We start from the raw sequence: 11,594 nt of genomic DNA on the forward strand, positions 1-11,594 counted from the left end.
TTTAGATAATTCTTAGAAATAGAAGAGAGTAATTTGAAAATCCAAGCCACGTGCGTTATCTCATCCTCTTCTATAGAATACCAGCTCCGACTTGTGATCTCCTCGTTCACTCTGCGCATGCCCTGCCTCAGACTCAGAGAGAGAGAGAGATAGAGAGAGCGAGGATGTTGGAGGCGTCGGTGTCGTCGATCTTATCGTCGGTATACGGCTGGTTCACCCCGGGTGTCCTCTTCCTGCTCCTCAATCTAGTTATCGGCGGCATCGCTTTCGCCTCCCTAGCCACCTCCCAGCCACCAGCCCGGACGCGGCGACACAGGAGCTTACGCCGGACACTACCTCGCCCGGTCACTCTCCCGAACCCCCTCCATCGTTCTCGACCGTTTTCGCACCTTCAAGCTCCACGGCGACGCATCCCTCGAGATCCCTGATCCGACCGCAGCCGCGATAGAGGTTGCGGGCACCGCCAAAGTCTCTTCCGGTAATTTCGTCGTTCGATCCCTCTCGCGCTCCTCTTCCATCGTCCTCGACGGCCTACGGTCGTCCTTCTACGCCACTCGCTACGGCTCCGGTCATATCGAGGATCCGACGGACGTCGCGCCTGTCGCTGGGTACGAAGTCGGCAACAATGGTAGAGACTCCACCGTCCATTCCCTCGTCCGATCCATCTCGCGCTCCCCCTCCTTCGTACTCGACAGTCTCCGATCCTTCAACCTTCATCGAAGGCCTCCTCCAGACGCCGCCGCCTCAGGCGAGATCGCGGACGAGGAACCCCTCAGTGAGCCAGAGACGGAAAGTGAGGAGGAGGAGCTCCAACGCTTGGACCGGAGCCTTTCGGATACGCATCCGACGGCGGGAAAGATGCCGCGGAAGCTGGCGGTGCGGATGAAGAAGTCGGCCAGCGAGAATTCGGCGTTCTCTCACTTTAACGAGAAGGAGGTGGAGGAGGCAACGAGGGAGCCCGAGGATCTCGACGCCGATGATGAGGTGGACGCGCGGGCGGACGACTTCATTAACTGGTTCCGGCACCAGCTAAAGCTGCAGCGCTTGCAGTCCATCTTGAGGTACAAGGAGACACTTACCCATGGAATGGAACCTAATTAAAAGGTGAAATCTGGCCAGTAAGATGCAATTTATGTTTTTCTAAGTAGAGTGTAGACTTTGAATGGAGATATTATTTATCTCTGCTGTAGTCTGTAATCTTAATGAGCAATTAAGTAGAGCATGTGTTTTTTCAGTTCTGTACTAGTTTTTATTTTTTTTGGATAATCAAATTACAACAATTTTCGTACCTCCAGTCTGCAAATAATATACACGGCACACATTCATGTGATTTTTAACTAAATATATGTCTCAGACTTGACTTAAAGACTAAGCCAAAGTCACGAAGAAAGAAGGCCACCCATTCATGATACCAAGATAGTGGATCGAGCCCTATCGATCTCAATCTGCACTCCGAGTTTGACCTCTTCCTCAGCATAGATCCTCTTGCCATTCAATTTGCTACCACCGGAGACTTTGAACGGCAACTTTTCTTCTCATGGGACTTGTCGGACTGCGCACACCACATCCTCTTTCCCTACTTTTCAATCCCTACCCAAAACTAGCGGTTCTCATTCTTGTTTTTTTTCACTCGAACAAAATCTCTGACCTCGATTACCGTCCTGCTTCACCCCCTCCTTCTCCATGGCTGCTTGGTGAATCTCTCAGCTCCAGTTCTTATATAGACTGAAGACACATGGACTATTTCTTCCTCCTCGGCTCCGATGATCGCCGATGGTTTCTCCAACTCGCCGGCAGTGTGCTTGGATGCGCTTATATCTGCACTTGGTGTCCTGCAGCTAAGTATGTGATCGGGATGCCTGCGAGACGATATTTCCTGCTCGCATGAAGTTAAATCTAATGGTCTGAATTCTGCCGGTTAGTTGCAGCCAATTGATCTCCATGGAGGGATGGCATCGGGAGGAGGACAATACTGATCCAAGCTCTTCGTCAGGAATCGTATCCTTGAGGCTCTTCGCTGCCTACCGGCGATCGCTCTGCAGCATTCAGAGAGGGTAAGTTTCTTATATTTGCAGGAAAACCAATATACACTTTATAGCTAGCGATCGATATATTTATGTGTTGCTTTTGTGCTTGCAGCTGTATTCCTGGGCTTGCCTTCAGCTCTGGACTTAATTATCTCGAGATAAAGGATACAGATATAATGAATTTAGCTGCATTGGATGAACAACGCCAATTCTATCAGGTATGTTTAATTTACTATTACGTTAAGAATTACAAACGCGTTTTTTATACATGAAAACTAATTAATTTGAACTCCTTTTGATTATTTCAGAAAGCGGGGACAAAGGTTTGTAAGTTAAAAACCTGTCTTTTTTATCTACTTCTAATTCTCAAGTGATTAAACTAAATCAGCACATTGCGTTCTTGTTCACAGACAGTGGTGTTCTTGGGATCAGGAAGAGGAGAAGTCGAAATAGGAATGCCAACTCCACCAAATGTAATGAGATAAGCATATATAGAAACATGCATGTATAGAAAACTTGTATTACTTCGATCTAATCGGTTTAATTTCGGTAGATGAACATGGAAATGAGCATTCACCAAGTGTTCAGCAAAAACTTCATTCAGCAGTCCAGGCTAAGAGAAGAATGCTTAATTCCACTCACACCAAGCCATGAAAAGTCTCATCTTTCTTCATCCTCCTCCTCGCTTAGATCTCTATCTCTGTCGATTAATGGAAGCCCCGAGAGTCTACTTTTCCAAGCTCCAGCTTCCAGATATTGCGACGATGAGGCAGTGACGAAGGCGATGCTTGCTGTTATTTCTGCGGCTCCGTCTTCTTCCTCTCCAAAACTGTTATGCCAACAACCGCATCAAGGCTATCGACCGACCGCATTCATGGTTTACCACCGAAATCTAGATCGAGAGTTGGAGAAATCAGAGTCGAACAATTTGGGAGGAGGGCAGAGAATGATCAAGGCAGGGATTGAGATTTTGAGAAGAGTGAGCGTGACGAGGATGGAGGTCCAAGCGCAGGAACAATACCGACCGAGGAGCAACCAAGTGCACCACATGATCTCTGAACGCAAGCGCAGGGAGAAGCTCAATGAGAACTTTCACGCTCTCCGATTGCTGCTTCCGGCAGGATCCAAGGTGTCAATTATACATTTTATTCAATTTATAACTATTTTATTAGATTTAATTATCTTTAATTAAAGATTTTGGTCGTCACAGAAGGACAAGGCATCTGTGCTCGCAGACACGAAGAACTACTTGAATTCCCTGCGAGCCCAAATCAAAGAGCTGGAGGAGAGGAACCAAATGCTGGAACTGATGCAATCTCTCGAGGGGGGAATCGACGAGTCAAATGAGAAAGTAGAGGTTCAAATAATCCGAACTGCTGAATCCACATCGCCAGCCTCGCAATTTATCAACCTCAAGCTGGTCGTAATCGTAAGGGAGGAATGCGAGATGATGAATTTGGTTGTTCACGTACTTGAATGGTTAAAACAGAGAGAAGACGCTACACACTTGGTGGCAATGGAAGCAAGAACAGCTCGGCAAAGCACTGGTGCGATTCTCAGCAGAGTCAGCGTTGGACTCCAATTGAAGGTAACAGGGGTGAATTAACAGGATTTCGGTGAACTAATCGTGGTCTAATTTAATATAATATAATCAACATGCATGAATTAATATATAAAAAATGAATTTCTCAAAGGCAAAAAGAGTGCAACAATTTAAATTATTTTCGTAAAGTGTTTAATTAATTGGGTGCAACAGGCGAGTGATTGGGACGAGAAGACGTTCACGGAAGCTGTGAAAAGAGCTGTCAATGATGTGTTCAATGTTGACGGCAACAAATTAAAGACTGCAACTGCTCCCCTATGACGATCGACGAGTCAACAATTTTTTCCCAAAATTTTGTATTTCTTTTTTATAATTTTTATCGATTTTATTGATGAAATGTGTACCTTCTATTATTATTAATGATAGAAAAATTTTCAAATATATAGCATAAAATATAATTTTTTTTTAACTTTAATTTTCAAAATACCTAAAATTTATGGGAAATCACTTGTAGAAAACATGACTTCGAGATAGTTGAATTGATGCAAGGATTAGAAATGATGCTGACGACGAGGAGTTTAAAAAATTAAGAAACTTTGTTGATAAGTCTATATTTTAATCGATTAGATTGATTTTTTTTATTAATCTATATTTTTAAACATTTTCTTTTTTAAAATAAAAATCTACATCATCGATCGTACAAATAATATTAAAAAAATAACCATCATCTAATTAGTCAATCGACATTGATTATATTTGGTGAAGACTTTAATGGATCAGTTGGTAAATTTTTTTTTAAGTTATGGTGGAGATGAAATCAAGATGTTCCCTTAAAAACCACTCCTTTTCGTTTTATTAATATTCTTGATTCCTCTCCAGATTCTTGGCCTCTTATTCGATTTTAATTTTTGTAAAAATTAAATTCGGCCAAACCGAAAATTAACCCGAAACATTTTAAATTTTAAGTTGTTTTGAATCTCAACCTGGATTTTAAGATGTAAAATAATTTCTTTTACATAAAAGTGCCTAATTAAAATTGTAAAGTTTTATTATTTTTAAACTGTAGCACATGTTTATATTTTTACTAAATTTGAAATGTAATATTGTTTTTTTTTATCAAAAGATGTAAATATTCATGTTAAATATTAAAATTTTCTTATGGTATTCAAACAAAATTATGTCTTATCATTATTAATCAATTCTCACTCCTCAGTTCTTCCACTCTGTTTCTTTTTTTTTTCCTTTTTCAATTCAGACAAAAAAAAAGTGGTAATGACTTTATGTTCGAGAACAAAATCTATTAATGATATATAAATACTTTTACAAACTGAATTGAAAATTGAAATTTTTAGTTGCCAAAATCGACAACTAAATCTAAGCTTTTTGTTAAACGTAACTCTTCGTCAATAAAAACTTTGAACTGCTGCATACTTCAGAAATCAGCTGAGAGAGGACGTATAAGATAACGAGACCAAGAAATTTTAAGGTACTCTATGAAAACAACCTTGCTGCATACTTCATCTGAAACAAACCCTTAATTACTACCCATGTCTCTTCTTTTGACATGCATAGATTTCTCGTTAAAAATTTGAGAAGCTAATTAAGGACTGAAGAGTGAACAGAAACCCTTAAAATTAGTCAGATATAAAGTATAAACCACTAGTTCGCATAAAAACCATCTAGGGGAGTACAAATTCTGGAACTCAGTTGTAAACTGTGCATACATGAGTTTCTTCCCAAATCACAAATTTAACTGCACATATTCCGAGTAATTAGAACGTTACAGACATTCAATAGATTCTCGTATAGTCCTGCTCTTATATACTTCTTAATTGACCAGACTAATTGTGAAGAGTACAAATGCTTGAGGCTTTGGATTCAAAACGATAGAATACAATGGTTAAGCAAGAACAGTAAACATAAAATTGAAAGCTGGCTTCTGGGAGGCTTACTTGCCTGTGTTTGAACTATCGAGCAGGTTTAAATTTACAACTCCTAAAGGAGGTCCGATGCTACAACGTGGAGTGTTGTGTGTTTCAATGGCATCCTTGATCTTCTGGAACTGCAGTCAGATAGAAAAATTTGCTGTCACAAAAGCTAGATTTTCATTTGAATAAGCAAACACAAAAGAGAATGGTTACTCGAGAAATTTAATGAAGCATCCTCAATAGGGCAAATGGAACATAGATCACCAAGCTGTTCAAAATGATAATCACAATCGTTTTGAATTTTTCAAAGAGATAATCACCTTCTGCCTACCTCTTGAGCTAAATGAATTGATAAAATGTCAATTGATATTTGGTCATATCAAGAATGAAAATTGATGCTATCAGGTTAAAATTTGGTTATATCAGGATTATTTTGAAAATTTTGACTAATCTAGCCTTCCTGCTTAGTGAACCGGTTCTCAAAATCACCATAGCTCGAGTTTATCACAAGCTCAAAGATCACTTGTTTAACTTTCCTGGCCCTCGATAGGTTCGACACCTTAGCTGTCTCTCTCTCTCTCTCTCTCTGCAGAGAGATTATTGTTGATAGAGAAAAAACACAGTGACATCACATAATCAACAAGATCACTAACACTATCCTTCTTTTAACTAAAACTCAATTCAAATGTAATTAATAACCTGACAAAACCCTCTAACAATAACCCATGATTTGGACATTATGGCTCTGAGTAAAGCTGGCATGAATTATTTGTATCCCAACTCCCAGAACAAGCTACCAACAATAAGGCACCAAAATTGGCAGTAAAAGTAAATGAACAGGTTAGTAGATTGATTCTGGAGATGAATGAGGATTGAAGGGTGCTAAACTTGTGAAGATTTACTATTTAATTGAGCGCAAACACAAGGCAGTCCTAATCTATCGCATGGAAAGAAAAAGCCATTTGAGTTTTCTCATAGGAGTTATGCATTAATATACCAATGCAATTACCAATTCCACAGTTTAATCTACAGCACAAGGTTGGTAAAGCAACGACAGCCATGATTAAACCTTCTTTGTTGATAACCATGAAATTTCCACCAACCAACTTTTTTTTTTTTTAAAAAAAAAATCCAGCTAGAATTAAAAGAGTACCAACAAAGGAAGTTTCCAAAATGAACTATCGAACGTAGAGGATACCAACATTTCTCTAAAGGTGAGAATCTCAAATTGACCTTGCAGCAAACTCAATTATCTTCAATCAAACTATATTGTGCACAACTATCTGTGCAGGTGAATGAAATAATTAAACAACTCAATCATTCAAATATTGACTTGATGTCATTTAAATATGTAATGCATTTAAGAGGAAATGAGCTTAACTTGGCATAACGCATACAGTTTACTAATGTAAATTAGTTCGAGTTCGAAAAAGAAATCAGTAACCAAAGGCATATGGAAAAAGTACTCACTTAAAAACAGCATGAATACCGGTACAAATCCTTACCTTAGCCAGGTTACATGAAAACGACTCCAGATGGCCATCAGCACCACGGTAAAAATGGAAATATGGAAGTACTCTTACATTCAATCTTTTACACATAGGTTTGTTCTCATCAAAGTTCACCTTCAAAAATAAAATCTCTGGGTGTTCCTTTGCCATCGTACATAGCTGAGGGATCATTGAAGGAAAGGGATGGTAAACAACTACTGTGAAAAATAGCTTCATGTTTACGTAGTACTTTTTAGATATCACGCCAATAGAAAAACAAAAAAACTAAAGAAGTTACACAACTGAGCTGCCATGCATAGAACATAATAAGAATATAAGTTACAGCCCAGGACATGTGAGTTAGCAGAAGAACTAAAGAAAAACATGCATAAAGAACTATGCAGCCATAATCAGTTTTAGTGGACTTTCAAGAAAAGAATAGTATTATCTTAATCAATTAATTAGTAACCTTGCATGATAAACAGGTGGCATCAAAGCATTAAAAGTGTATGCCATGCACTCTGGTAAATTTGGCTTCACGGTACAGGATAAGATACTTATAACTCCTTTTCAGGCACTGAGATATATGTTTGTACTGGGAAATGAAATTGATCCTTCAGCAAATAAAGTAATTTACAATTTTGCTCCATGTTGATTGGCGCAGACGAAACATTTCATTCCACCCACTAACTAGCATGTAGAACAACTTGAGACCACGAAACTGCTGTTAAGCTTTCGCAACAGTGACAATGCAGTCAGGAACTTCCTTTGAGGCATATGAGGCATTGCCATGCTGTGCAAAGCTTCGCCTAAGCACACAAACCTTCTGCAATGATAGTGATGCGACACAAAGCTTCGGTGGGGCGATCTAGCAAAGGTTAGGATTCTCTTCTTCGTTCTTTCTTCCTCCTCATTCGAACCTTCAGCACCATGTGTCGGCATTGGTGGCATGACTTGATACAACTTGCTTGGGTCGGGGACTAAATAGGGCTCTGAAAGAGATTTCATACCTTGGTGCATATACAGTAAAGTTTGACTTAAAGTGAGGAAAATTTTTTCCTCTTCCTATTATGCATGCTTGATTTGTCTTAGTTTTAAAGAAATTGTCGAATATCACGCAGTGATAAGATGAATGGTGTCATTAGTTAATCCAATTCTTATGCAAAAATGTAATCTATTAATAATCCAAGAGAAAACAAAGAAACCCATTCCTTTGACATGACACAATTATCAACAAACACAACACAGAAGCAATCACTTAAAAGAATATTTATGCACAATTCACCAGAAATTTAATAGACAGGCCTGATTTGTCCCAATATTAAGTTAGAATTTTTGTAGAAGAAGCAAGCTTAGAGAAGATGCCATACAATTTCTTAGAGCAGACAAGTTATTGATAGTCAGGTTGTAAATGAATCAAATGTTCGTGAGCAAATTTAATCTTTGGCTGGGTAACAGAGCCAACAACTCATTAAACTAAATGAACAAACTTAAATATATTTTTGCTTGACTCATTAAAATTGAATTTTTTGTGAACAATATTCATAAGCATAAGCAATATCTGTGAACAATGCTTATGAATCATGTTCATCAATAAATATAAGTAAGGTGAGTGTAGTTGTCAATAGAAAAACTCAAATACAGCTTCAATTAGAGCAGCCAAGTCCAAACATCACGAGCGCACGCTTAATTAGATAGTTGCCCAGCGGATCAAACAGCATTACGATGGCAAATAAAGGAATCACCTTTGGGAACAGAGCTCGACAAGATCCGCACCAAGTACCATAGAACTCCACAATGACAAGCCTTTCACCTGCTTGACTCAATGCGTCAACGAACTCCTGCGTAGAGTGGATGTCGATCATATTGGGCCCGGCGTTCCTCTCCCACCACTTTGGTGCATCCGCAGCCTCTTCCACAACCGCGCACAACTGATCCCACCAAAAACATCAACTAAGAAACACAGAATCAAAGGGATAAGGCACAAGCATTTTTGTCGGCGGCACCTTGGAAAGCTGCCATCGATTAGAAGGGCGGGAGACGGCGAGGTCGAATCGAGACCTGTGGGAGAGGGTCAGTGCCGAGGAGTTGAGGGGAAAGAAGAAGCGGAGAGGGAGCAGATGGCTGCGGGATACGAGGAGGAGGCCGTGATGGGTTAGTAAAGCATCGGCCATCAAAGGGAAAGAGGGGAGGGATGCGTGCGGACGGCGGCGGCAACAACAAAATCGGGCGTTTTATTGGGACACAGTAGAATCCGATACGATACTATGCGATTGACCGGTACATCGAAGCCAAACTTACCGATTTAACGTTCCCCATTGGTGGGAAAGTAGCGGTGGCAGCGTTGACTCCGTAGAATCTAATGAGTGGCCCACGAATAACTTTTTATGGGCTGGACTGGATTTAGAAAAGCCGTTTATCAATCCAAAAATGGATTCGTGACAGCACAACCAGCGTTGACATTTGTGAACGAGTGAGTCACCTACAAAATCACGTGGTTTGTTATTGTGTCCAGGTGGATGCAAGGAAACGGAGATAAGATGGAGAAAGAAAAAAAAAACAAGAGAAGACAAATAAAAAAATATTTTAAAACAACGACGATCTAATAATTAATATATAGATGAATAAACATAAATTAATTCGTTTATTAAAGTAATTTATATCAGCAGTTTTAAAAGGTACCTTTGGTAAAAAGAAATAAATCATGATGATTGAATCTCAGAATTTTATTCTCTTCTCGTTACCGTTTCAATTGAAACCCGCGTGCCGACACCCAATCCACCATCTCGTCCTGATACCTTAAATAGTAATCCAATCACAAGCCTTTTGACCGTTTGGCAATTATATCAATCTGGTAAGTTTTCTCTCCTCTTTCCTTCATTTGGAAAAGCAACACAGAACAAAGGAGAGTATAACGGAGCCGAGCCACCTTTGTGCCTTGACGATGGCTTCTGTTCCTTCTAACGTCAACGTATCTACTCTTCCCTCTCCTGCACAACCCACCGGAGTTGAATTTGATTCTTCTAACACGACCACGCCTCTTCTCTCCACCGTCGCCTCCGACGATTCCGCTATGGGCATCCGACGATCTCACGCCACCTACCTCTTCCCCGCCCTCCTCGCCACCTGCGCCACCGTAGCAGCCGCGGCCGCTTTCGCCTTCCTCTTCTTCTCCTCCGCCCGCGTTGCTGCATCCCGAGATTCGGCCTCTGATCTCTCGCACACGGCGAGACCTCTCGCCAAGCTCTCCCGCCCCGTCGTTCTCCTCATCTCCTCAGACGGGTTCCGCTACGGATACCAGTTCAAGACCGCCACACCCAACATCCGCCGCCTGATCGCTAATGGCACCGAGGCAGAGCCAGGGCTCATATCGGTCTTCCCCACCCTTACCTTCCCCAACCACTACTCTATCGTCACAGGCCTCTATCCTCCCTACCACGGCATCATCAACAACCATTTCGTCGATCCGATCTCCGGCGCCTCCTTCACGATGAAGAACCACGAGCCGGAGTGGTGGCTCGGGGAGCCGCTCTGGGAGACCGTCGTCGACCAGGGATTCCGCGCCGCCACCTTCTTCTGGCCCGGATCCGAAGTCAAGAAGGGATCTTGGGACTGCCCTCCCAGGTTCTGCCGGCATTACGACGTCTCGGTGCCGTTCGAGGATCGCGTGGACACCATCTTGAGCCACTTCGATCTCCCATGCGACGAGATACCTGTGTTCATGACCCTCTACTTCGAGGACCCAGATAAGCAAGGGCACAAGGTCGGTGCAGACGATCCAGAGATCACCGCCGCAGTAGCTCGAATCGACAACATGATCGGGAGATTGGTCGCCGGCCTGGAGAAAAGAGGCATCTTTGAGGACGTGACCATAATCCTGTTAGGCGATCATGGAATGGTGGGAACTTGTGATAAAAAACTGATCTTTCTTGATGCTCTATCCCCGTGGATCAAAATTCCTCAAGACTGGATCGAGTCCACAACTCCTCTGCTCGCAATTCGCCCGCCTGCCGGCGTTGCCCCGTCGGAAGTGGTGGCAAAGATGAACAAGGCATTGAGTTCGGGAAAGGTGGAGCATGGGAATTATTTAAAAGTGTACCTGAAAGAGGATCTGCCAGAGCGGCTTCATTATTCTGAGAGCTACAGAATTCCACCCATTATCGGATTGCTGGAAGAAGGCTACAAGGTGGAGCTGAAGACGTCCAAGAGCTGCGAGTGCGGCGGCTCGCATGGCTACGACAACGCATTCTTCTCGATGAGGACCATTTTTATTGCGCACGGACCTCAATTTGCAAAGGGAAGGAAGATCCCATCTTTCGAGAATGTAGAGATCTACAATGTGATCGCGTCCATTCTGAAGCTGAAGGGTGCACCCAACAACGGATCGGCATCGTTTCCAAGCACAGTTCTTCTCGCAAATGCTTGAGATGTCCGCAGATTACGCAGACGAATGAGTTTTCAGAAGCAGCAACATTACCAGCCACTGACCTTGCCAAAATTGGGAAGATTAAAAGGGGTACTGTTGCTGAACGTTCTCGCGTTTTCAATCCTTCTGCTCAATGCATTTTCAAGTTATGTTAGTATTTCTGGTTTGGGATTTGGGTTG

General features: G+C 41.8%; 3 protein-coding genes and 1 pseudogene across 3 annotated transcripts; 3 read left to right on the forward strand and 1 right to left on the reverse strand.

Moving 5' to 3' along the window:
* Positions 1 to 125: 125 nt before the first annotated feature.
* Positions 126 to 1,238, forward strand: LOC141841608 (uncharacterized; annotated as a pseudogene).
* Positions 1,239 to 1,735: 497 nt separating this feature from the next.
* Positions 1,736 to 3,900, forward strand: LOC141836858 (putative transcription factor bHLH041). The gene is made up of 8 exons (XM_074724323.1): positions 1,736 to 1,842; positions 1,923 to 2,054; positions 2,140 to 2,245; positions 2,336 to 2,350; positions 2,438 to 2,500; positions 2,581 to 3,156; positions 3,238 to 3,615; positions 3,784 to 3,900. The coding sequence occupies exons 1-8, from the start codon at positions 1,736 to 1,738 to the stop codon at positions 3,889 to 3,891; spliced, it is 1,485 nt and encodes a 494-aa protein (XP_074580424.1). The 3' UTR covers positions 3,892 to 3,900.
* A 1,393-nt stretch (positions 3,901 to 5,293) lies between these two features.
* On the reverse strand, positions 5,294 to 9,190 carry LOC141840984 (thioredoxin-like 2, chloroplastic). Its single transcript, XM_074729100.1, has 5 exons — positions 8,995 to 9,190; positions 8,734 to 8,919; positions 7,004 to 7,168; positions 5,523 to 5,632; positions 5,294 to 5,440 (listed from the first exon to the last, which is right to left on the reverse strand). Exons 1-5 carry the CDS (start codon positions 9,160 to 9,162, stop codon positions 5,320 to 5,322), a joined length of 750 nt encoding a protein of 249 aa, XP_074585201.1. The 5' UTR covers positions 9,163 to 9,190; the 3' UTR covers positions 5,294 to 5,319.
* Positions 9,191 to 9,874: 684 nt separating this feature from the next.
* LOC141840581 (uncharacterized) lies at positions 9,875 to 11,510 on the forward strand. Its single transcript, XM_074728621.1, has one exon. The coding sequence runs from the start codon at positions 9,933 to 9,935 to the stop codon at positions 11,412 to 11,414; it is 1,482 nt and encodes a 493-aa protein (XP_074584722.1). The 5' UTR covers positions 9,875 to 9,932; the 3' UTR covers positions 11,415 to 11,510.
* The last annotated feature ends 84 nt before the right edge of the window (positions 11,511 to 11,594 follow it).

The sequence above is a fragment of the Curcuma longa genome, chromosome 11, assembly GCF_044706935.1.
Source record: "Curcuma longa cultivar G26 ecotype Majalengka, Jawa Barat chromosome 11, ITB_CL_G26_1.1, whole genome shotgun sequence".
Lineage (NCBI taxonomy): Eukaryota > Viridiplantae > Streptophyta > Magnoliopsida > Zingiberales > Zingiberaceae > Curcuma > Curcuma longa.

What these genes read in the sequence shown, in the direction of transcription:
- LOC141836858 (XM_074724323.1), top strand. Translation starts at nt 1,736, where the DNA reads ATGGACTATTTCTTCCTCCTCGGCTCCGATGATCGCCGATGGTTTCTC. An exon ending in GAATGCCAACTCCACCAAAT is followed by an intron (nt 2,501 to 2,580) that starts GTAATGAGATAA and finishes TAATTTCGGTAG; the next exon opens with ATGAACATGGAAATGAGCAT. An exon ending in TGCTTCCGGCAGGATCCAAG is followed by an intron (nt 3,157 to 3,237) that starts GTGTCAATTATA and finishes TGGTCGTCACAG; the next exon opens with AAGGACAAGGCATCTGTGCT.
- LOC141840984 (XM_074729100.1), bottom strand. Translation starts at nt 9,162, where the DNA reads ATGGCCGATGCTTTACTAACCCATCACGGCCTCCTCCTCGTATCCCGC. An exon ending in ATCGATGGCAGCTTTCCAAG is followed by an intron (nt 8,920 to 8,994) that starts GTGCCGCCGACA and finishes TGGTGGGATCAG; the next exon opens with TTGTGCGCGGTTGTGGAAGA. An exon ending in GTCGAGCTCTGTTCCCAAAG is followed by an intron (nt 7,169 to 8,733) that starts GTGATTCCTTTA and finishes ATGATCCCTCAG; the next exon opens with CTATGTACGATGGCAAAGGA.
- LOC141840581 (XM_074728621.1), top strand. Translation starts at nt 9,933, where the DNA reads ATGGCTTCTGTTCCTTCTAACGTCAACGTATCTACTCTTCCCTCTCCT.